Below are 26,261 nucleotides of genomic sequence, written 5' to 3' on the forward strand. Positions count from 1 at the left end.
TCATAGGCAGCTCCGTTTTAGTCTCATCTGACCACAACACTTTCACCCAGTTGTCCTCTGAATCATTCAGATGTTCATTGGCAAACTTCATGCGGGCATGTATATGTGCTTTCTTGAGCAGGGGGACCTTGCGGGTGCTGCAGGATTTCAGTCCTTCACGGCGTAGTGTGTTACCAATTGTTTTCTTGGTGACTATGGTCCCAGCTGCCTTGAGATCATTGACAAGATCCTCCCGTGTAGTTCTGGGCTGATTCCTCACCGTTCTCATGATCATTGCAACTCCACGAGGTGAGATCTTGCATGGAGCCCCAGGCCGAGGGAGATTGACAGTTCGTTTGTGTTTTTTCCATTTGCAAATAATCGCACCAACTGTTGTCACCTTCTCACCAAGCTGCTTGGCGATGGTCTTGTAGCCCATTCCAGCCTTATGTAGGTCTACAATCTTGTCCCTGACATCCTTGGAGAGCTCTTTGGTCTTGGCCATGGTGGAGAGTTTGGAATCTGATTGATTGCTTCTGTGGACAGGTGTCTTTTATACAGGTAACAAACTGAGATTAGGAGCACTCCCTTTAAGAGTGTGCTCCTAATCTCAACTCATTACCTGTATAAAAGACACCTGGGAGCCAGAAATCTTTCTGATTGAGAGGGGGTCAAATACTTATTTCCCCCATTAAAATGCAAATCAATTTATAACACTTTTGACATGCGTTGTTCTGGATTTTTTTGTTTGTTATTCTGTCTCTCACTGTTCAAATAAACCTACCATTAAAATTATAGACTGATCATTTCTTTGTCAGTGGGCAAACGTACAAAATCAGCAGGGGATCAAATACATTTTTCCCTCAGTGTAAGCTTGATGCCCTCAATTTCACACAAATTATCAATGAACCTACCAGGTACCACCCCAAAGCCGTAAACACGGGCACCCTCATAGATATCATCCCAACCAACTTGCCCTCTAAATACACCTCTGCTGTTTTCAACCAAGATCTCAGCGATCACTGCCTCATTGCCTGCATCCGTAATGGGTCAGCGGTCAAACGACCTCCACTCATCACTGTCAAACGCTCCCTGAAACACTTCAGCGAGCAGGCCTTTCTAATCGACCTGGCCCGGGTATCCTGGAAGGATATTGACCTCATCCCTTCAGTAGAGGATGCCTGGTTATTTAAAAAAAAATGCCTTGCTCACCATCTTAAATATGCATGCCCCATTCAAGAAATTTAGAACCAGGAACTGATATAGCCCTTTGTTCTCTCCAGACCTGACTGCCCTTAACCAACACAACATCCTGTTGCGTTCTGCATTAGCATCGAACAGCCCCCGTGATATGCAACTTTTCAGGGAAGTTAGAAACCAATATACACAGGCAGTTAGAAAAGCAAAGGCTAATTTTTTTAAGCTGAAATTTACTTCCTGCAACACAAACTCAAAAAGTTCTGGGACACTGTAAAGTCCATGGAGAATAAGAACACCTCCTCCCAGCTGCCCACTGCACTGAGGATAGGAAACTCTGTCACCACCGATAAATCCACTATAATTGAGAATTTCAATAAGCATTTTTCTACGGCTGGCCATGCTTTCCACCTGGCTACCCCTACCCCGGTCAACAGCACTGCACTCCCCACAGCAACTCACCCAAGCCTTCCCCATTTCTCCTTCTCCCAAATCCTGTCAGCTGATGTTCTGAAAGAGTTGCAAAATCTGGACCCCTACAAATCAGCTAGACAATCTGGACCCTTTCTTTCTAAAATTATCTGCCGAAATTGTTGCAACCCCTATTACTAGCCTGTTCAACCTCTCTTTCGTGTCGTCTGAGATTCCCAAAGATTGGAAAGCAGCTGCGGTCATCCCCCTCTTCAAAGGGGGGGACACTCTTGACCCAAACTGCTACAGACCTATATCTATCCTACCCTGCCTTTCTAAAGTCTTCGAAAGCCAAGTCAACAAACAGATTACCGATGATTTCGAATCCCACCGCACCTTCTCCGCTATGCAATCTGGTTTCAGAGCTGGTCATGGGTGCACCTCAGCCACGCTCAAGGTCCTAAACGATATCTTAACCGCCATCGATAAGAAACAATACTGTGCAGCCGTATTCATTGAACTGGCCAAGGCTTTCGACTCTCTCAATCAGCACATCCTCATCGGCAGACTCAATAGCCTTGGTTTCTCAAATGATTGCCTCGCCTGGTTCACCAACTACTTCTCTGATAGAGATCAGTGTGTCAAATTGCAGGGCCTGTTGTCCGGACCTCTGGCAGTCTCTATGGGGGTGCCACAGGGTTCTATTCTTGGGCCGACTCTTTTCTCTGTATACATCAATGATGTTGCTCTTGCTGCTGGTGAGTCTCTGATCCACCTCTACGCAGGCGACACCATTCTGTATAGTTCTGGCCCTTCTTTGGACACTGTGTTAACTACCCTCCAGACGAGCTTCAATGCCATAAAACTCTCCTTCCGTGGCCTCCAACTGCTCTTAAATACAAGTAAAACTAAATGCATGCTCTTCAACCGATCGTTGCCTGCACGTCCAGCATCACTACTCTGGACGGTTCTGACTTATATATGTGGACAACTACAAATACCTAGGTGTCTGGTTAGACTGTAAACTCTCCTTCCAGACTCACATCAAACATCTCCAATCCATAGTTAAATCTAGAATTGGCTTCCTATTTCGCAACAAAGCATCTTTCACTCATGCTACCAAACATACCCTTGTAAAACTGACTATCCTACCGATCCTCGACTTCGGCGACGTTATTTACAAAATAGCCTCCAATACCCTACTCAACAAATTGGATGCAGTCTATCATAGTGCCATCCGTTTTGTCACCAAAGCCCCATATACTACCCACCACTGCGACCTGTATGCTCTCATTGGCTGGCCCTCGCTTCATACTCGTCGCCAAACCCACTGGCTCCAGGTCATCTACAAGACCCTGCTAGGTAAAGTTCCACCTTATCTCAACTCGCTGGTCACCATAGCAGCACCCACCTGTAGCACGTGCTCCAGCAGGTATATCTCTCTGGTCACCCCCAAAGCCAATTCCTCCTTCGGCCGCCTCTCCTTCCAGTTCTCTGCTGCCAATGACTGGAACGAACTACAAAAATCTCTAAAACTGGAAACACTTATCTCCCTCACTAGCTTTAAGCATCAGCTGTCAGAGCAGCTCACAGATTACTACACCTACCTTTATTGTATTTACTTCGCCACCATGGCGTTTTTTGCCTTTACCTCCCTTATCTCACCTCATTTGCTCACTTTGTATATAGACTTATTTTTCTACTATATTATTGACTCTAGGTTTGTTTTACTCCATGTGTAACTCTGTGTTGTTGTATGTGTCAAACTGCTTTGCTTTATCTTGGCCAGGTCGCAATTGTAATAGTAACCGTGACCATCCTTAACTGGCAAATAAAGGCCTTATTCCCAACGTAACCCTTCCACTTCGAGTGTGGGATATGTGAAGAGCTCCGTGTAACCATACTGGACATGCTCTGCCGGCCAACTGCTCCAGCCTCAACTGCTTCAGCTCATGAGGGTTCTGGTTCCTGTTGGACGACATTGTCAAGTTCCTCCTATCCTGTTCTCTCCTCGCTCCTCGCTGCTCTCTCCTGTCCTATCCTGTTCTCTCCTCGCTCCTCGCTGCTCTCTCCTGTCCTATCCTGTTCTCTCCTCGCTCCTCGCTGCTCTCTCCTGTCCTATCCTGTTCTCTCCTCGCTCCTCGCTGCTCTCTCCGTCCTATCCTGTTCTCTCCTCGCTCCTCGCTGCTCTCTCCTGTCCTATCCTGTTCTCTCCTCGCTCCTCGCTGCTCTCTCTCCTGTCCTATCCTGTTCTCTCCTCGCTCCTCGCTGCTCTCTCCTGTCTTATCCTGTTCTCTCCTCGCTCTTAGCTACTCTTTCTCCTGTCCTGTCCTTTCTCTCCTCGCTCTGAGCTGCTCTCTCTCCTGTCCTGTCCTTTCTCTCCTCTCAGGTGTGTCGTCAATGGGAGGCTGGTGAGTGAGTTTGGCTCAGTCTGCAGTCCCTCTCCACAGGTGGTGCTGTCTGCTGTTATTCCTCCTCACAGCCTCTAGGTGGTGCTGTCTGCTGTTATTCCTCCTCACAGCCTCTAGGTGGCGCTGTCTGCTGTTATTCCTCCTCATAGCCTCTAGGTGGCGCTGTCTGCTGTTATTCCTCCTCATAGCCTCTAGGTGGTGCTGTCTGCTGTTATTCCTCCTCATAACCTCTAGGTGGTGCGTCTGCTGTTATTCCTCCTTACAGCCTCTAGGTGGCGCTGTCTGCTGTTATTCCTCCTTACTCCTCTAGGTGGCGCTGTCTGCTGTTATTCCTCCTCATAGCCTCTAGGTGGCGCTGTCTGCTGTTATTCCTCCTCATAGCCTCTAGGTGGCGCTGTCTGCTGTTATTCCTCCTCATAGCCTCTAGGTGACACTGTCTGCTGTTATTCCTCCTCATAACCTCTAGGTGGTGCTGTCTGCTGTTATTCCTCCTCATAGCCTCTAGGTGGTGCTGTCTGCTGTTATTCCTCCTCATAGCCTCTAGGTGGCGCTGTCTGCTGTTATTCCTCCTCATAGCCTCTAGGTGGCGCTGTCTGCTGTTATTCCTCCTCATAGCCTCTGGGGGACACTGTCTGCTGTTATTCCCCCTCATAGCCTCTAGGTGGTGCTGTCTGCTGTTATTCCTCCTCATAGCCTCTAGGTGGTGCTGTCTGCTGTTATTCCTCCTTACAGCCTCTAGGTGGCGCTGTCTGCTGTTATTCCTCCTTACAGCCTCTAGGTGGCGCTGTCTGCTGTTATTCCTCCTCATAGCCTCTAGGTGGCGCTGTCTGCTGTTATTCCTCCTCTAGGTGGAGTTGCTTACCAAGAAGACAGTGAATGTTTCTGAGTAGCCTAGTTACAGTTTTGACTGTCTACCAATGAACAGATGCTGTGGCTACATAACAGGATGGCAGGATCCCTGAAGATGTCATAGCACACAGGACAGCAGAGATCTTCTCTCCTTTGAGAGACACGATCTGGAAGCCATTTTCTCTCACGGTCACACTCCCTCCTCCAGAATGGCTTCTGGAGGCAACAGGTCAATTCCAAGACTCACCCTTGTTTGGTTAGCAGGATCTGAAGGTCACAGTTTAGGTGGAATATTATTTTGTTCTGTTTGAACTCTGAATCTGTCTGTTTGTAATGAGATGAAGCCCTGTTTTAAAAAGTTTTTAGAAGGAACAGGTAAATAATCATCTGTATCTGAGAGAGCTGAGTTTTACAGTGTTGTGCAGTATATTACCCTGGGCAGGTCAATGTCCCGATGACAATGTGAACTTTCAGTCAACTAGAATCCTGCACATTGTGGTACTGTTCTCCTCAGTGTTCTAAACCAGGGCTGCTCAATTCTGGTCCTGGAGGGCCCAAACACTTCTGTTTTGGGTTTCTTCCAGGTAGAATAGCGCTCACCTGGTGTTCCAGGTCTAAGTTAGTCCCTTATTAGAAGGAAAGGATGAAAACCAGAAGTGTTCTGGCCCTCCAGGACCGACATCGAACAGCCCTGTTCTGAACCTAGCCAGGTCCCAGATCTGTGTGTTCTTGTCAACTTTGTTGTCAAGTCATTGGTATGACAGCACACACACACACACAGCCTGGCACTAAACCTCACACTGAGAAAATTCACATTTTTGTCCAATTTTATTATAGAGAATTACTGGTAAATACAAGACATACAACAGGCCTTACAAATCATTTACAATACACAGGGCGGATAGAATACCTCATGTTTAGTTTGACAGCTCCTTCTCTCTCAGACAGAGTCGGCCTGCGCTGCTGAGGCTCAACGCCTACAGGGCTGGTCAGGCTGTCTCCTATCAGGTCAAACCACCTGGAGCTGTGCAACTGCCAGGACACTTCATACATACCTAGTCCTCACTGACCAGGCATCGGTCAGCTCACCTGCCTACAGTATGAACAGGCAGCAGCACCAAGTCCCTGGGTTGGTTGTTCTAAAAACATCAACACCTCTCTCTGAGACAACCACCACTAGATTGCATTCTTTTTCATGGTTCTTTGAGCCAGATAGGAACATTATCCTTATCCGTATTCCGCTTTGTCTGGCATCCTCCAGAACAGAAGCCTCTAATGGCTAAGCTTCCCAAATAATGTTACAATGAATATACAGTTATGTGTGACTGACTGTCAAGTAGATTTTTAAGATGAAAAGAAACATCACATGAAGGGGAAGGGCAGTGCTAGTGCACTGTGACAAGGTTGATCAACAAAAAGGGGTTTACACTCAAAGAGCTCAATTACCTTTAACATTCTATACATTTCACTATCAAACAACAATTTATGTTCATTGTAAAATGAAATTGAGTTGATTTGTAAGATGATTTTTGACCTATAAACATGCATTGACACACGTGTCATAATCAATAAATGCTGTTGCACTAGACAGATTCTAACTATGCTGTACTTTTACAGAGGCATTCGCTGGTGCAATTCTCAGTGGGGAGAGCTTGCAGTAACTACCCAAGTATGGAAAGACTCTCTCAGTGAAAGTGTGTGTAATAGTGTGTAAACATGTTTTATTATCAGGGTCAGAGAATGACAGCGCTCCTCTGTCCCAGTCCAGCTGCACTCTGATCCTCTGGGGTTTCTTTGCCACAGGGGAGTACACTGGTTGATTCTGGTGGGGAAAATGCACCGTATTTACCTTTGAAGTGCCAGAATCGCCAGTGTCCAGTATTAACTGCTCCCTTCCTCTGGACAGACTTTTCCATCACACCCAGTGACCAGAATGTATTGTTCCCAACCTCAACGTCCCAGATGTGTGTCCCTGAGTTAAAGCCCTCAGAACCCAAGACCCATGCATAGTAATCAAACCTCTCTGGGTTATCAGGGAGCTCCTGTTTCTCATTTGTGCATTTCACAATGGTCAGATTCTCAGATAGGACGAGACCTGGGTGGGCGGTGTTAGGGTCCAGAGTGACAGGACCTGAGTGCAAAGAGCAGATTTACTAGATTAGAACTGTGGGTGATTTCTAGTTGATGCTGTTTAAAAATATAAGAACAAGTCAAATTTATAATAGTTGGAAGAACAAGTCAAATTTATAATAGTTGTGTACCACTGTCAATGATACTGGTTACTAGTACTGCACAGTTGACGGTCAGGCAGATAAATGCATTTTAGTATAATCATAAATTGATATTTATTTACTGTATTTCACAATCCCTTGCATTTTCTCCCAGACTCTGAACTGCAGGTTTCCCAGGTGTTTGGCGACGTCTATGAGCCCTCCTGAGACCAGCTGTGGATCCGGCAGTGTGCACTGGGTTCTGGAAGAACATTCAGGAGTCAGTGTTGCTGTCGGGTTGGATTCAGAACCACAGAACAGAGAGAGACAGGAGACAGATGACTTACCTTCTCACTATGGCCTTGTAGTTCTACAGAACAAGATAATAGATTGAGTCAGTCAATCAATATTAACCAGTCAACTGATAAACATACCCTACAATTTAGAGAGCGCAGTGCTGACCTTGAGGAATGAGATGTCTTCAGCTCTCAGCTCCTCCTCTAGGGCTCTGATTGTGTCTGAAAGTGATGATATCTCTCTGCTCATCTCCTCAATCTTCTCCTTCATCACCTGACTCTTCTGCTCCTCTTCCTCCCTCAGAACAGCTATCCTCACCTCCTCTTCCTCTCGTAGAAACTGGTGGAGCTTCTGAAAATCAGCTTTAATCACCATCTCTGTGTGCTGGGCCTTGTTCTGGACACAGAGATAACAAAGGCATTACATTATTTAAATGTTCATCTTCACAGTTTACCCACAAAATACTTTGAGTAAAATCCATACAATTCTATGTTCTCTTACAACTCAGCATCCTCACCTTAATGTGTTTTACTGTTTGGTTACAGGTTTGTTTAACTTTATTAAAGACCTCCAGCTTCTCCTGTAAGGGCTTCAGGAAAGTCTGGAGTTCCTCCTGGAAGGAGAAATTGTTTTATTGAAGAGAATTTGTACTTTGTTGTTTCATTACAGAGTTGATCTACATGGAGGGAAGGTGAATGCACTGTTCCCCTCTGTGTACAAGCCAGGTTATGTGAGTATAGTAGTTAGGTGTCACATCATATCTGTGTGGTTAGATGTTTGTACAGATCTATCAATTCGGATAGATCTGTTTTTACAGGAATTAGGAAATTATTTGCATCAATATTCTCCAGAATATTGAGAAAAATGCTTGGAAAATATATATTTGACATTGGTTTCACACACAGAAGTACCGCCATAAATACAACAACACATTGATACTAACTGTATATTATATTTGATATATGATTGATATGTACTGTATTTGAAATTCACCTGTTTATGCTACTGTACCTTTTGATACTGTGCAGCTTCGTCTATGGGGCAGCAGTTGTGGTCTTTATGTTTTCTGGAGGCCTGACACACAACACAGATGGGCTGTTTATCGTCCAGACAGAAGAGCTTGAGTTTCTCGTTGTGCAGATTGCAGCGCTCCTCAGACTCCCCTGAATCTCTCCTCCTCCTCTCCTGTAAGAATGCCTCACACAGGTTCTTTAAGACCAGGTTACAGGGAGGATTGCCTTTTGATTTGCTTCTCTTCCTGCACACTGGACATTCCCGAGATCGCCTCTGTTTCCAGTATTCCTGCAGACAGGCTTTACAGACGCTGTGGCTACATGACATGACCACAGGATCCTTAAAGATCTCATGGCAAAAAGGACAGGAGAGATCCTCCTCAGGAGAAGCTGATCTGGAAGCCATTCTGTTTTTGAGACACTCCCTCCTCTGGAATGACTTCTCAAAACCAATGGGAGGAGAAAGTCAGAGGGGCGGGACCTCTAGCTTTCTCTTCCAATGGGTTTTGAGAAGGAGGCGAAGAGAGAGGACGTGAGGAGTATGAAATTGAGATTCACTCTTACGAAACGAAACTGTGATTCAGCCAGCAGCAGCTTGAGGTCAGTGTTTGGCTAGTAATCCTTGCTGTGTAAAGGCAGTCTCTAGTCACTGGGAGTAACTGAGCTTGTTCCCTTTGTTCCAAAGGGGTGGAGCTTTCTGAGACCAGGAAACTTATTTGGCATGGCAGTGCACACGTTCTTATTATACCTCAGTGAGCGCACATTGAGAAATCAGGAAGCATAGGGGCTAGGGGGAGTGGCTAAGAGGTACGGCTAGAAGACTGTCTGAGAGATACAGCTGCCATCACCCAGGGACAAGCCCCACCACACTGTCCCTTCTCTGCCAACAGCTGAACATGAGTAAAAAGGAAGCAATTTTGCAAGCAGCTAAAGGACAAGCTCACAATTTCAATCAATGTTTATCACTATTTATTACTATTTACAGACTATTGGCAATCAAGGCCTTTATAAACCAATTATCTGTAGGCCTATACAAAATAATAATATGCAAGTCAGTTAGGAACAAATTCTTATTTACAATGACTGCCTACCCCGGCCAAACCCTAACAACGCTGGGCCAATTGTGCACCACCTTATTGGACTCCCAATCACAGCCGGATGTGATACAGCCTGGATTCGAACCAGGGACTGTAGTGACGCCTCTTGCACTGAGATGTTGTGCCTTAGACCACTGCCCCACTCGGGAGTGGTTAGGGACCTTGGGTAGGGACTAATCAGTGATGTAATGAGTATGCAACCCTAACCATAGTAATATGCATCTCCCTGTAGCTGCAGCAGGCAGTGGAGATGTAACATGAGTGGGCTTTTCCACTGTTACAGAGGTCTTGAATGGTAAGATCCTCAGAGGGTGGAGTTTACAGCAATTGTCTGAAAAAACTCCCTCAGTGAAAGTGTGTGTGAACGTCTGTATGTGCTGTTATGAGGGTCAGAGAAGGACAGCTTTCCTGTCAGGTCCACTGTCAGGTCTACTGTCATGTCCACTGTCAGGCCCACTGACAGGTCCACTGTCAGGTCTACTGTCAGGTCCACTGTCAGGTCCACTGTCAGGTACTGTGTATACTGTTAGGTCCACTGTCAGGTCCACTGTCAGGTCTACTGTCAGGTACTGTGTATACTGTTAGGTCAATGGTCAGGTCCACTCTCAGGTCAAAGGTCAGGTCCACTGTCAGGTCAACAGTCAGGTACTGTGTATACTGTTAGGTCAATGGTCAGGTCCACGGCTCTGGTGGAGACTGTGCTGTGTATTGATCATCAAACTGCTTCAGTCACCAGTATCCACTCCTAACCAGTGGTGTGTATTCATGGATGCCAAGGGATGCCAGCCTTCCCAAAATAATTGACCAATATAAAAATGATAAAACATCAAATAATTAGTTTTCCGTCTCTCTGTGTTTCATCATTTTCCTTCAGTTCACAAGAGTCTGAATGTATCTCACATGAGAAAGCCTCAGAGTGAAACAGCACCCCTCTGTCTCTATGTGTAGACCATCGATCTGATGATGTCTGTTCCAAACCACTATGACATTGTTGCTGCCCTTAGCATTGAAGGCAAGAGAAGTCACCAAGCATCTGGCCTCCCTTGACAAAAAAGTATACAAAATTTGCCAATCAACTTTGAGCTAAACTGAGCGAGCTCAACTTTGAATGGTCCTGGCGCACCAAAAAAAAGTGTCAAGGGAAACCAGCTTGGATTTGGCGTCACTCCTATCAAATCCCTTTGAGAGCATATGTCATTGACAGAAAAACTTGAATTGTTGCATCTTCTTCTGTTGTTGTCCGCTGGCTAGCTAGCTAAAATTGTCCCTTTCCTAAGTTAGCCATGCATGGACATTGGGATTTGGACTTGTGATTTTACTTAATTCTCCATACTGGCCAATGATTATAAAGGCGATTCTGATCCAACCATTAATTCATACATTGTTGTGCCCCTGGACTGAGATGATGGAAGTTCGATATGTAGCTGTATGTAGAAGGCTAATGTTAAAACTTCTTGGTGACAGGGGGCAGTATTCGGAAATTCAGATTAATAACGTGCCCAAATTAAACTGCCTGCTACTCGGGCCCAGAAGGTAGGATATGCATATTATTAGTAGATTTGGATAGAAAACACTCTGAAGTTTCTAAAACTGTTTGAATGATGTCTATGAGTATAACAGAACTCATATGGCAGGCAAAAACCTGAGAAAAATCCATCCAGGAAGTGTGGAAATCTGAGGTTTGTAGTTTTTCAAGTAATTCCCTATCCAGTATACAGTGTCTGTGGGGTCATTTTGCACATCCTAAGGCTTCCACTAGATGTCAACAGTCTTTAGAACGTTGTTTCATGCTTCTACTGTGAATGGGGAGAGAATAAGAGGTCCAGGAGTCAAATGACTGAGAGAATGACATGAGTTCAGTGGCTCGCGCTCCCGTGAAAGTTAGCTCTGTTTCTTTTCTTTTCTGAAGACATTGGAATTGTCCGGTTGGAATATTACTGAAGATTTATGATAAAAACATCCTAAAGATTGATGCTATACATCGTTTGACATGTTTCTACAAATGTAAATATAACTTTTTAAAAAACTTTTTGTCGTGAGATTTTGCGCGCGCTTCCTTTACTCTCATCAACTCACCTCCGCTGCCGCTTCGTCTCCTGGATCACTCAAATTACACATCAAGACTACCAATAAATACTCACCTTCATTTTACTCACCTTGTCCTGGTCTGCTTCTGGGTTCTGTCTTAGAGAATCGTGACACAGCGGTTGCATTAAGGAGAAGTGTATCTATAATTCTTTGAATAACAGTTTAATATTTTATCAATGTTTATGATGAGTATTTCTGTAAATTGGTGTGCTCATTCACCGGAAGTTTTGGGAGGCAAAACATTTTTGAACATTACACGGCAATGTAAAATGGGTTTTTGGATATAAATATGAACTTTATCAAGCAAAACATACATGTATTGTGTAACATGAAGTCCTATGAGTGCCATCTGATGAAGATCATCAAAGGTTAGTGATTTATTTTAGCTGTATTTCTGGTTTTTGTGACGCCTCTCCTTGCTTGGAAAATGGCTGTGTGGTTTTTCTTGTCTCGGCGCTGTCCTAACATAATCTAATGTTATGCTTTCGCCATAAAGCCTTTTTGAAATCAAACAATGTAGTTGGATTAACGAGAAGTGTATCTTTAAAATGGGATATAATAGTTGTATGTTTGAGAAATTTGAATTATGAGATTTTTGTTGTTTTGAATTTGGCGCCCTGCTATTTCACTGCCTGTTGAATAGTGTGTCCCGCGGGTGAGACGCTAGCGTCCCACATTCCCCATAGAGGTTAACTAGCTACTGTTGCCCATGGATGGAAGTTAGGCTAGCGAGCAAGCATTATTGCCAGGTAGCCTAGGACAACAAAAAATATAAGCGTGTACTGTATGACCGTTTTTCAACATGAAAGAGAGGAGGATGACATTGGCGTTTCTCTACAAGTAGGGTGAGTCAACATGGTTTTCTACTTGCACGAACGCACACACACACAGAACCATGGACAGCCACATCATATTTAGCTTACGTTGATTGTACTAAATAGTTTTTGGTATCTTTTAGTTGTCACTGTATTAGACTAAACAGAGGTGATTTGATGATGTTGAAATTGAAATGGTGCTGGAATAGTGGAGACAGCTCCTGTTTTCTTTGTGACTTGCGGTAACTCTCTGTGGTTCTAAATCAATAGTTGGTCAGTGGTCCGAAAATGTTGTAAACATTACCTTGCTTGACCATGCTGTAGTTCATGTAACTGCAATATGCGAAGTGAAATTCACTGGACAGAGTTTGCTGTCCGGTTTTGTGATAAAACAAAGTTATGGTTGAATTTATTCTGCCACTGTGTGTTCTTATTGTCTCGGCCTTTAGACCTATATATCACGGTGTCAAGACATATGAATTAACAGTTTATAGCGCAAACAACACAATTATCACAACATATAGGTTGTAATATGGCGTTTAGGGGGAGGGGCTTGGCTTCCCCAGGGATTTTACCCAGGGACCACTACTGCTCCTAACTGCTTCCTTCCTCTGGACCGACTCTTGTATAACACCTAGTGACCATTCATAACTGTCCCCTACCTCAACATCCAAGCAGTGATTCCCTGAGTTAAAGCCCTCAGTCCAGGAGCCATACATATCTCTGTGTTGGCAGGAAGCTGCTGTTGCTCTACACTGCGTCTCACACTCATCAGATCCTCAGATACAATGAGACGCGGGTGGGCGGTGTTTGGGTGCAGAATCACAGGAGCTGAACAGAGAAAACAAAGATTAGACACAATACAAATATCTGTGATTTTAGACTATACTGGTTCCCTGTATAATGTATTGCAATATTTATATTTAATCAAAATAAAATGTGATTGATTGATTGTATTTCACAATCCCCTGCATCTTCTCCCAGAGTGTGAACTGCAGGTTGCCCAAGGTGTTTGCAGTGGTGGAAAAAGCACCCAATTGTCATACTTAAGTAAAAGTAAAATACTACTTGAGCAAAAGTCTGAAAGTATTTGCTGACGCAAACCAGACTGCACCATTTTCTTGTTTTATTTTATTTACAGATAGCCAGGGGCACACTTAAACACTCAGACATAATTTACAAACGAAGCATTTGTGTTTAGTGAGTCCACCAGATCAGAGTCAGTAGGTATGACCAGGGATGTTCTCTGTGTGAATTTGACTTTTTTCTTGTCCTGTTAAGCCTTTGAAATGTAACGAGTACTTTTGGGTGCCAGGGCAAATGTATGGAGTAAAAAGTACATTATTTTTGTTAGGAATGTAGTCAGACCACCTGCAGGGTCGCAAAACAATCGGATGCATCCGGTTGTCAGGGGAAATGGAAAGAGAACCTGTGACACCACTTCCTCTTTTGGACGTTAACAAGGAGACATTCCATCTTAACTCCTCCTCCACATTTACTGGATTGGTTCTACAGTGCAGAAGAGAACCTCCCCCAACAGTGTTTTTTGTATCTTCTACGCCTGCTACATTTGGTTAGGTTCAGAGTGAAAGAGAAGAGAGAGAGGAGGCAGGTCACTTAACTTCCCTCAAGGCCTTAAATTAATTACCAGACTGATTACAGCTGCAGTGAACCGTTCATGCAAGCTCGGGGGATCAGGCGGCTCGGAGGCTATTAAAGTTCTGCAGAGGAACAAAAGGCCATATTAAACGTATTTAACTATCAAACAATCAATAACAATCTGTCAATCAATAAAAACCGACAAATCATGTGAATTTAGGTTAACACTTCCTTTCAAGGGTCCTTATTACTGTGTAATCACATGTGTAAATACACTGTAACAAGCATTGTAGTTACAGTAACTGAACAATGTATAGTTTACAATATACTAAGAACATGTACCTGGTAGGAATTGTGGTCTGTAATTACAGAAGTGTAGCAACGAATGCTTGTTACCATGCTTGCTACAAATGGGCAGGTTTCCACTAAATTCACCAACTTAGTGTTTTGATTCTTCTCAGCTGCAGCCGATTAATGAAATCAAATGTATTTATAAAGCCCTTCTTAACAACTGTGACAAAGGTTGGGATCCCTTGTGGATGCGCTGGGTTTCTGAGAGATTATACTCTATGTTCAATAGACTCTAATTACTTAACCATGAATGTGCACTGTTCAAAATATATCTCCAGTCACCATTGTTGCAAGCACTTTCCCCAAAAATAAAGCGTGCCATCAGGGTTAACTTGGTTGAGCTTATGAAAACAGATGTAATACGAGTGTCATCCCAGAGGAGGAATAAGACACTATTTCAAAGCACATGTATTGTTTGCCTAAGTACAATGTAATTACTAGTTCTTATACAGGATTTAGCTAGTGAAAATGAAGTCTATCTTGAGAGGTACTTATTTGTAATGAATGGGTACTTTTACAGTACATTGAATGAATGGGTACTTTTACAGTACATTACCCATCCTGACAAGCTGGCCCTCATTTTAAAGCTTTTGGAAGTGCGATCCAAGTGAGAGAATAAACACACTAGTACACCGTAGAGTAAGTTTATCTTGAGGGGTACTTACGTGTAATGATAATGTACTGATATCCAGTGGTGGAAAAAGTAACCAATTGTCATACTTGAAAGTAAACATACCTTAATAGAAACTGATTGTGAAAGTAAAATGAAAAGTAAAGGTGAAAGTCACCCAGTAAAATACTAGTTAAGTGAAAGTCAAAGTATTTGGTTTTAAATATACGTAAGTATCAAAAGTGCAAGTGTATATATATATTTGAACCTTTATTTAACTAGGCAAGTCAGTTAAGAACAAATTCTTATTTACAATGACAGCCTACCCAAATCAACAAAAAAATACCCCTGCCAAACCACGCTGGGCCAATTGTGCGCCGCCCTATGGGACTCCCAATCACAGCCATTTGTGAAGCCTGGAATCGAACCAGGGTCTGTGACGCCTCTAGACCTGAGATGCAGTGCCTTAGACCACTGCACCACTCGGGAGCACATCTTACTCTACATAGACAAAATATAATGCATTTATGAGTTGTGAGTCCCCCTACCATATCTGCCTAGCATGTGCACAATACTAAAATGTCAAATTATATTTGATCCTGGAGCATTTCATATCCAATGCTTACTTGTATGACTTATACAAAACTGTCCATGAATGTCTGCAAAAATACATAACCTCAAATAATTCATTTTCAAAGACAGAAGTAAGCAAAATCAGATTTCAAATATGTGATGATACTGGCAAAATTGTGAAGAAGTAGAATAATACAATAAGTGTGGGGAGTAACAGTAGTGTTCTTGCTGCCAAGCACAGTAATTACCCTCTATTGTTACCCTATATTTTGGGTAATTACTCTCATGTTTTATGTTATTTTGGGTAACATAAAACTGACAAATAGCTAAACAAATCTTTGTCTATACTATGGTCACAGTTTGAACAAAGGGACAAATATTTCACCGGATGTACACTACCGTTCAAAAGTTTGGGGTCACTTAGAAATGTCCTAGCAATTTTTTTGTTGTGCTTTTCTTCAAAAACAAGGAGATTTCTAAGTGACCCCAAACTTTTGAACGGTAATGTATATTGATAGAATGGATATTGATAGATATTGATAGAATGTATATTGATAGATATTGATAGAACGGATATTGATAGATATTGATAGAATGGATATTGATCGATATCTTATCCAGATATTGATAGATATTTCTTTCAAAAACAAGGACATTTCTATGTGACCCCAAACTTTTGAATGGTAGTGTATAAATGTGAAGCATCCGGTTGGTGTTACCACTCACTACTAAATATGGTCGGCAGTGGGAGAAGATTGAGCGAGATGGATTTTGGCCGACATTCTGCAACTTTTCTCATCGATGAAAAATTGGATCTCAATACAGTTACATTTTTCCAAAACTAGAATCTGTTACGAACAGAGTGGACTACGTTTTGAAGACTTTACCTATGAAGACAGAGACAGAGTTGTTGATTTCCATTGTTACCTGTAACATTAAAAAGGGGAGAAATAGATAATTCCGTTTTTCTAAATGACCTACCTTGGCTACTCACCATTCTATAGTCACCAGTAGAATAGTTATTTTTATGTTATATCTTTGTTTATCTTTGTTTAATCAAATTATTCATCTAACAATACAAATCCTTATTATTTTGTAAGAAATGTTAGGTCTTTTTTACGTTGCAATAAAGTTGACTAAAGAAGAAGCTTATCTATTGTTTGTAGGTATTTTCACTTGGTAATGAGTAGTAGCCCTAAGTAATTACACAGAAGTTGTAAAATCTTGTGTAACACCTAGTAACTATATTGTATTTATGCAGATGTTACTGTAGTGTACCAGTGTGATTATTCTTCACTTGGATGGTGCTTTCAGAAGCTGGCGATTAGATTCTCAGGATGGGTAACGTACTTTGCTGGTACACTATAATTACAAGTCCGTACCCCTCAAGATACACTTAATTTAAGCCAGATAAATCCTGTGTAATTTGATTAGCTGTTCAGGAGACTTATGGCTTGGGGGGAGAAGCTGTTAAGAAGCCTTTTGGACCTAGACTTGGAACTAGACATAGAAGAGAAAACAGTCTATGACTTGGGTGGCTGGAGTCTTTGACAATTTTTAGGGCCTTCCTCTGACATCGCCTGCTCCTGGATGGCAGGAAGCTAGGCCCCAGTGATGTACTGGGCCGTACGCACTACCCTCTGTACCCTTGTGGACAGAGGCTGAGCAGTTGTCATACCAGGCAGTGATGCAACCCATCAGGGTGCTCTCAATGGTGCAGCTGTAGAACCTTTTGAGGATCTGAGGACCCATGCCAAATCTTTTCAGTCCTGAGGGGGAATAGGCTTTGTCGTGCCCTCTTCACGGCTGTCTTGGTGTGTTTGGACCATGATAATTTGTTGGTGATGTGGACACCAAGAAACTTGAAGCTCTCAACTTGCTCCAAAACAGCCCCGTCGATGAGAATGGGGGCGTGCTCCGTCCTCCTATTCCTGTAGTCCACAATCATCTCCTTTGATATCCTGGCACCACACAGCCAGGTCTCTGACCTCCTCCCTATAGGCTGTCTCGTCGTTGTCACTGTTGTGTCATCGGCAAACTTAATGATGGTGTTGGAGTCATGCCTGGCCATGCAGTCATGAGTGAACAGGGAGTACAGGAGGGGACTGAGCATGCACCCCTGAGGGGCCCCCGTGTTGAGGATCAGCGTGGCGGATGTGTTGTTACCTACCCTTACCACCTGGGGACGGCCCGTCAGGAAGTCCAGGATCCAGTTGCAGAGGGAGGTGTTTAGTCCCAGGGTCCTTAGCTTAATGATGAGCTTTGAGGGCACTATAGTGTTGAACGCTGAGATGTAGTCAATGAATAGCATTCTCACACATTCGTCTGGAACAGCTGATGCTCTCATGCATGTTTCAGTTTTACTTGCCTCAAAGTGAGCATAGAAGTAATTTCGCCCATCTGGTAGGCTTGTGTCACTGGGCAGCTCGCGGCTGTGCTTCCCTTTGTTGTCTGTAATAGTTTGCAAGCCCTGCCACATCCGATGAGCATCGGAGCTGGTGTAGTACGATTCGATCTTAGTCCTGTATTGACGCTTTGCCTGTTTGATGGTTCGTCGGAAGGCATAGCGGGATTTCTTATAAGCTTTCGAGTTAGAGTCTCGCTCCTTGAAAGCGGCAGCTCTACCATTTAGCTCAGTGCGAATGTTGCCTGTAATCCATGGATTCTGGTTGGAGTATGTACGTACAGTTACTGTGGGGACGACGTCATCAATGCACTTATTGATGAAGCCAATGAATGATGTGGTGTACTCCTCAATGCCATCGGAGGAATCCCGGAACATATTCCAGTCTGTGCTAGCAAAACAGTCCTGTAGCTTAGCATCTGCTTCATCTGACCACTTTTTTATTGACTGAGACACTGGTGCTTCCTGCTTTAGTTTTTGCTTGTACGCAGGAATCAGGAGGATAGCATTATGGTCAGATTTGCCAAATGGAGGGCGAGAGAGACCCCTTGTCTTACCAGAGGCTGCTGTTCTATCTTGCCGATACAGTGTTTAACCCGCCAGCTGTATGTTAATCATGTCGTCGTTCAGCCACGACTCGCAGAAACATTAGATATTACAGTTTTTAATGTCCCGTTGGTAGGATATATGTGCTTGTAGTTCATCCACTTTATTATCCAGCGGTTGTACGTTGGCCAATAGTACCGATGGCAAAGGCAGATTAGCCACTCGTCGCCAGATCCTTACAAGGCACCCCGATCTCCTTCCGCGATATCTTTGTCTCCTGCGAATGACGGGGATGAGGGCCTTGTCGGGTGTCTGGAGTAAATCCCTCTCGTCTGACTCATTAAAGAAAAATTATTTTGTCCAGTTAAAGGTGAGTAATCGCTGTTCTGGTGTCCAGAAGCTCGTTTCGGTCATAAGAGATGGTAGCAGCAACATTATGTACAAAATGAATTACAAACAATGCGAAAAAACAGTGTGACATACAGTGCATGGTACTACTAAATGGTAGTAAGAGGCCACAACTAGGTCTATAGGTGGAAACAACACTGTTTCTCTGTTCTCTGTCCTCCGATCCTGTGATTCTGAACCCCAACACTGCTACACCAGTCTCATCCTGCCTGAGGACCTGACCAGTGCCATATACAGTAAAGACAGACAGCAGCTTCCTGACAACCCAGATAGGTTTAATTACTATAAAATGGTCTTGGGCTTTTACTCAGGGACACAGCTGGGACGTTAAGGTAGGGGATAGTCACAACTTGACCCTGGGTGTGATAGCAGAGTCTGTTTAGAAGGAGGAAAGAAGAGACAGTGGTGACTGGTATGGATGGCACCTCCATGGTACATGCAAGGCATTTTCCCCACCACTCACTCTCCTCACAGTAGCACAGAGGATCAGAACGCAGCAGATTTCTATACATTGCTGTAAACTTCTCTCCTTGTGTATCTTAACAGGGAAGACCTTTGTAACAGTAGAACAAAACTGTTAGAGACACTCTAGTGAGGTACTTTACTGAGGTTATTTATGAATATAGTTGAAGCAAAGCTTATCTTTGAAAACAAGTTGAGAAACAGTCATACTTGACTGGTTGGTATTTGATGTTTCACAAAAATTGTTCAGTATTTGCTTGAGTTTCTTGAATGTTAATGAAACATATTTGTTGATTATTGGGACATTACACTGTGACTTACTATCCTAGTTAGTTGCTGTGACGATATCTCTCTGCTCATCTCCTCAATATTCTCCTTCATCATCTGACTCTTATGATCCTCTTCCTCCATCAGAGCAGCTATCCTTTCCTCCTCTTCCTCCCTCAGAGCAGCTATCCTCACCTCCTCTTCCTCCATCAGAGCAGCTATCCTTTCCTCCTCTTCCTCCCTCAGAGCAGCTATCCTCACCTCCTCTTCCTCCCTCAGAGCAGCTATCCTCACCTCCTCTTCCTCCCTCAGAGCAGCTATCCTTTCCTCTTCTTCCTCCATCAGAGCAGCTATCCTCACCTCCTCTTCCTCCCTCAGAGCAGCTATCCTCACCTCCTCTTCCTCCCTCAGAGCAGCTATCCTTTCCTCCTCTTCCTCCCTCAGAGCAGCTATCCTCACCTCCTCTTCCTCCCTCAGAGCAGATATCCTCACCTCCCCTTCCTCCATCAGAGCAGCTATCCTTTCCTCCTCTTCCTCCATCAGAGCACCTATCCTAGCCTTCTCTTCCTCCCTCAGAGCAGCTATCCTGGCCTCCTCTTCCTCTCTCAGAACAGCTATCCTAGCCTCCTCTTCCTCCCTCAGAACAGCTATCCTGGCCTCCTCTTCCTCCCTCAGAACAGCTATCCTTTCCTCCTCTTCCTCCCTCAGAACAGCTATCCTCACCTCCTCTTCCTCCCTCAGAGCACCTATACTGGCCTCCTCTTCCTCCCTCAGAACAGCTATCCTCACCTCCTCTTCCTCCCTCAGAACAGCTATCCTGGCCTCCTCTTCCTCCCTCAGAACAGCTATCCTGTCCTCCTCTTCCTCCCTCAGAACAGCTATCCTCACCTCCTCTTCCTCCCTCAGAACAGCTATCCTGGCCTCCTCTTCCTCCCTCAGAACAGCTATGCTTTCCTCCTCTTCCTCCCTCAGAACAGCTATCCTGGCCTCCTCTTCTGCTTCTACATAGAAACAGAAGTCATCGGTTGAAACTCATCTTTAATCAGCCTAAATCATATGATCTGCATAGCAAAAAAAAAAGGTTTGTTTAACCAAGCTTCTCCTGCAAGGGCTTCTGGAAAATCTGGAGCTCCTCCTCCAATTAGAGGATGATTAATTGAAGGAAGTTTATATAGTGTATTTATAAACAACTCACAGATTAAGTTGTTATTTCTATGTTTCTTTGAGACTTATCCTCCAGACAGAAAAGGCTGACATTCTCACAGTGCAGACTGCAGAGCACCTCAGACCTTGTTGCTGGACCTCTTGGGTTTCTTTCCTGTAAGAAGGCCTCACACTGGTTCTTTGGAGCCAAGTTAGGGGAAGCATCCTTCAATGGATTTATCTTGCAAACTGGTCAGTCCTGCAGCCAGGTTCCCTCCCCCTCTCTCTCCTTCTGTCTCTCACCCCCCCTCTCTCTATCTCTCTATTACACTCTTTTTCTCTACCACCCTCTCTCTCTCACCATTTTTTTCTCTCTCACACACATACCCAACATGTTCCATCATTGACAAGCCCCACTCCCCAGGTGAATACAGTGTATTTATTGAAATGTAGAGCTGAAAGCAGGACTCAGGTGACTGACAGTAGCCTGGTGGCTAGATGTGACATGCTGACAGGCTTGTCTTGGGGCTTTTCATTTCCATCTTCCTGTGTGTGTGTGTCCTTAGTGTGGAACCTTCTGAGACGACATACAAACGTTTCACAACAAACCACGGTGGCCATTTTTACAAAACATTAGAGAAAATAAAAAGTAGAGAAAAAAATGAACCATTACAACAAGCAACAAAAAATGTCAGTCATGACATTGAAACTGGGCAGTGCCAGTATGAAGTAAACATTTGTAAAGCCTGATAGACATGATAAATACATTTGAATATAAGGAATATGTACATGTTTAAAAAAAGAAAGAAAGGAAATAAGTTGCAATTTACTGTCTCTAACACCATGTGTCTGTCTCTTAAGACCATGTTTCTGGCTCTAACACCATGGGTCTGGCTCTAAGACCATGGGTCTGGCTCTAACACCATGGGTCTGGCTCTAACACCATGGGTCTGGCTCTAACACCATGGGTCTGGCTCTAACACCATGGGACTGGCTCTAACACCATGGGACTGGCTCTAACACCATGGGTCTGGCTCTAACACCATGGGTCTGGCTCTAACACCATGGTGATTGGCTCTAACACCATGGGACTGGCTCTAACACCATGGGTCTGGCTCTAACACCATGGGTCTGGCTCTAACACCATGGGACTGGCTCTAACACCATGGGTCTGGCTCTAACACCATGGGACTGGCTCTAACACCATGGTTCTGGCTCTAACACCATTGGACTGGCTCTAACACCATGGGTCTGGCTCTAACACCATGGGTCTGGCTCTAACACCATGGGTCTGGCTCTAACACCATGGTGATTGGCTCTAACACCATGGGACTGGCTCTAACATCATGGGTCTGGCTCTAACACCATGGGATTGGCTCTAACACCATGGGTCTGGCTCTAACACCATGGGTCTGGCTCTACCACCATGGGACTGGCTCTAACGCCATGGGTCTGGCTCTAACGCCATGGGACTGGCTCTAACGCCATGGGTCTGGCTCTAACGCCATGGGACTGGCTCTAACGCCATGGGACTGGCTCTAACGCCATTGGACTGGCTCTAACGCCATGGGTCTGGCTCTAACGCCATGGGTCTGGCTCTAACGCCATGGGTCTGGCTCTAACGCCATGGGACTGGCTCTAACGCCATGGGATTGGCTCTAACGCCATGGGTCTGGCTCTAACGCCATGGGTCTGGCTCTAACACCATGGGACTGGCTCTAACGCCATGGGATTGGCTCTAACGCCATGGGACTGGCTCTAACACCATGGGTCTGGCTCTAACACCATGGGTCTGGCTCTAACACCATGGTGATTGGCTCTAACACCATGGGACTGGCTCTAACACCATGGGTCTGGCTCTAACACCATGGGTCTGGCTCTAACACCATGGGACTGGCTCTAACACCATGGGTCTGGCTCTAACACCATGGGACTGGCTCTAACACCATGGGTCTGGCTCTAACACCATTGGACTGGCTCTAACACCATGGGTCTGGCTCTAACACCATGGGTCTGGCTCTAACACCATGGGTCTGGCTCTAACACCATGGTGATTGGCTCTAACACCATGGGACTGGCTCTAACATCATGGGTCTGGCTCTAACACCATTGGACTGGCTCTAACACCATGGGTCTGGCTCTAACACCATGGGTCTGGCTCTAACACCATGGGTCTGGCTCTAACACCATGGTGATTGGCTCTAAAACCATGGGACTGGCTCTAACATCATGGGTCTGGCTCTAACGCCATGGGTCTGGCTCTAACACCATGGGTCTGGCTCTAACACCATGGGTCTGGCTCTAACACCATGGGTCTGGCTCTAACACCATGGGTCTGGCTCTACCACCATGGGTCTGGCTCTAACACCATGGGACTGGCTCTAACACCATGGGTCTGGCTCTACCACCATGGGACTGGCTCTAACACCATGGGACTGGCTCTAACACCATTGGACTGGCTCTAACGCCATGGGTCTGGCTCTAACGCCATGGGATTGGCTCTAACGCCATGGGTCTGGCTCTAACGCCATGGGATTGGCTCTAACGCCATGGGATTGGCTCTAACGCCATGGGTCTGGCTCTAACACCATGGGACTGGCTCTAACACCATGGGATTGGCTCTAACACCATGGGTCTGGCTCTAACACCATGGGTCTGGCTCTAACACCTTGGTGTTGTGTTGCCGTGTTGTGTTGCCAAGAGGAAGGCTAAAAGGCAGACTCCTGAATGCACAGCGGGTTAAACCATTCAACACGGTAGAACCAAGCCTCAACCCTTCACCCTTGACCCCAAAGACTTGTCCTATGGAACATAGACCACACCCCCCGTATGCCACCGACCCCATCTACACACACAAACACAGCACTCTCAACATCCAATGAGACAAACTCTCAGCATTACAAGTATCATGATCGATCTCATTGATCAATCAATCAAATTTGGGAAATAAACATGAGAAGCTGCACTGAGTGTATTAAACATTAGGAACACCTGCTCTTTCCATGACAGACTGACCCGGTGAATCCAGGTGAAAGCTATGATCCCTTAATGATGTCACTTGTTAAATCCACTTCAATCAGTGTAGATGAAAGGGAGGAGACAGGTTAAAGAAGGATCTTTAAGCCTTGAGACATGGATTGTCTATGGGCCATTCAGAGGTTGAATGGGCAAGACTAAATATTTAAGTGCCTTTGAACGGGGTATGGTAGTAGGTGCCAGGTGCATCGGTTTGAATATGTCAAGAACTGCAATGCTGCTGGGTTTTTCACACTCATCAGTTTCCTGTGTGTATCAAGAATGGTCCACCACCCAAAGGACATCCAGTGAACTTGACACAACTGTGGGAAGCATTACAGTCAACATGGGCCAGCATCCCTACGGAATGCTTTCAACACCTTGTAGAGTCCATGCCCCAACGAATGGAGGCTATTCTGAGAGCAAAAGAGGGTGCAACACAATATTAGGAAGGTGTTGTTAATGTTTGCGCCTTCAGTGTAAGACAAGTGTTTGGAAACAGTAAACACGCTGAAAGTTCAAGAGCTCACTTGTTCTCAGAGGAAGGACAGAAAGCAAACTGCCATGCAGTGTGTAGCTATGGGTCTGCCATGTTTTCCCATCATGCATTGAGACATTCCTCTCCAACCATCGATGAGAAGGTCTTCTTGTGGATACAATCTAATGTCATAATTAAATTAAAGTAATCTTCTTTCATTTGTGGATATGTGCTATGCTTCGAAATATTATCTGAAATGTCGTGTAAATGTCTTGTACCAATGTCTCTGAATAAACATATATTAACAAAGAAATTAAATATATTTATAAATAACACATATTTACAGCAGGTCTTTTGGCATCCATGTTTCTCTGGTTACACCTTTTGGAGTGGTTTGAGAAATACTATTGGAGTGTGTATGGATCATGGACATGTAAGCATGACCATCAGAAATGCCAATCTTGTAAACAGATGATTTGGCATAATCTTTCAGATCTCAGTTGAAAAAACAAACAAGTCTTTGCTAGCATATGATCAATTATTATTATACAGAGGTCAAATACATAGGTCAAATACTTGAGCTGTGCTTGATTTAGTTTGCCTGGTACATCGGAGACAATAGAATAGTCTTAAAGGTGCAAAATCCAAGCTAAATCAAGTGCACTTCTAAAAACCTAAAGTGTTTGAATGTATTTGATCCAGATCTGCAGTTATATAACTATTCTGTATTCAAAGGACTCTTGGAAACTCCTGAACACAATACAAAGAAAGACTATGTACAGATTTAGTCTCTCAACTCTCAATGCAACCTTCCAATAAACTGTCTCGTCTTTCTTCTGCAGTTAATCGGATTTCTGTACACCCTCGTTCACCCACTCCCAATCCCTCCTCCATTCAGTAGACGTCTCCATCCATCTCTCCTGTGATTGGTCAACAGATGAACATCCCACTCTCCAATCCTCATCTGTTTTTCAATTGGCAGTTAGATGAACCACTCTTTCTTTGATTCCTCTATGGTTTCCGGGTTGGTTTCGGCGCAGATGATGGTGGTGTCTGCTGATTCGCCACTGGCTGGCTCTGGCCCTTTCGATTCATTGGTGTGGTAGGAGCCCTTGTGACGGAACATGTAGCGAATCAGGAACACAAGCGTGCACAGGACGGTGAAGATCACCACGGCAATGATACCTGGGGGCAGATATAAATAAATAGATTTAGAAATAGTTGAATAATGGATATTGATAGAATGTATATTGATGGATATTGATAGAATGGATATTGATAGAATGGATATTGATAGAATGGATATTGATAGATATTGATAGACATTGGTAGTCATTGACGTGTCAAATCGGAGGGATTGTTGTCCGGACCTCTGGCAGTCTCTATGGGTGTGCCACAGGGTTCAATTCTTGGGCCGACTCTTTTCTCTGTATACATCAATGATGTCGCTCTTGCTGCTGGTGATTCTCTGATCCACCTCTACGTAGACGACACCATTCTGTATACATCTGGCCCTTCTTTGGACACTGTGCCAACAAACCTCCAAACGAGCTTCAATGCCATACAACACTCCTTCCGTGGCCTCCAACTGCTTTTAAATGCTTGTAAAACTAAGTGCATGCTCTTCAACCGATTGCTGCCCGCACCCTCCCGCCCGACTAGCATCACTACTCTGGACGGTTCTGACCTAGAATATGTGGACAACTATAAATACCTAGGTGTCTGGTTAGACTGTAAACTCTCCTTCCAGACTCACATTAAGCATCTCCAATCCAAAATTAAATCTAGAATCGGCTTCCTATTTCGCAACAAAGCCTCCTTCACTCATGCTGCCAAACATACCCTTGTATAACTGACTATCCTACCGATCCTTGACTTCGGCGATGTCATTTACAAAATAGCTCCCAACACTCTACTCAGCAAACTGGATGTAGTCTATCACAGTGCCATCCTTTTTATCACCAAAGCCCCATATACTACCCACCACTGCGACCTGTACGCTCTCGTTGGCTGGCCCTTACTACTTATTCGTCGCCAA

General features: G+C 44.4%; 1 protein-coding gene and 1 pseudogene across 1 annotated transcript in view; both read right to left on the minus strand.

Annotated features, from left to right (window-relative positions):
* Nucleotides 1-5,656: 5,656 nt before the first annotated feature.
* Nucleotides 5,657-8,853, minus strand: LOC106590541 (zinc-binding protein A33-like; annotated as a pseudogene).
* A 12,301-nt stretch (nucleotides 8,854-21,154) lies between these two features.
* LOC106590542 (contactin-associated protein-like 2) overlaps nucleotides 21,155-26,261 on the minus strand; it is a 353,707-nt gene continuing 348,600 nt past the window's right edge. The window contains exon 27 of the mRNA XM_045710796.1: nucleotides 21,155-25,408. Coding sequence (XP_045566752.1) covers nucleotides 25,206-25,408 — 203 coding nt within the window. The 3' untranslated portion in view covers nucleotides 21,155-25,205. The remainder of the gene's footprint in view (nucleotides 25,409-26,261) is intronic.

This window comes from Salmo salar, chromosome ssa29 (genome assembly GCF_905237065.1).
Source record: "Salmo salar chromosome ssa29, Ssal_v3.1, whole genome shotgun sequence".
Taxonomy (NCBI): domain Eukaryota; kingdom Metazoa; phylum Chordata; class Actinopteri; order Salmoniformes; family Salmonidae; genus Salmo; species Salmo salar.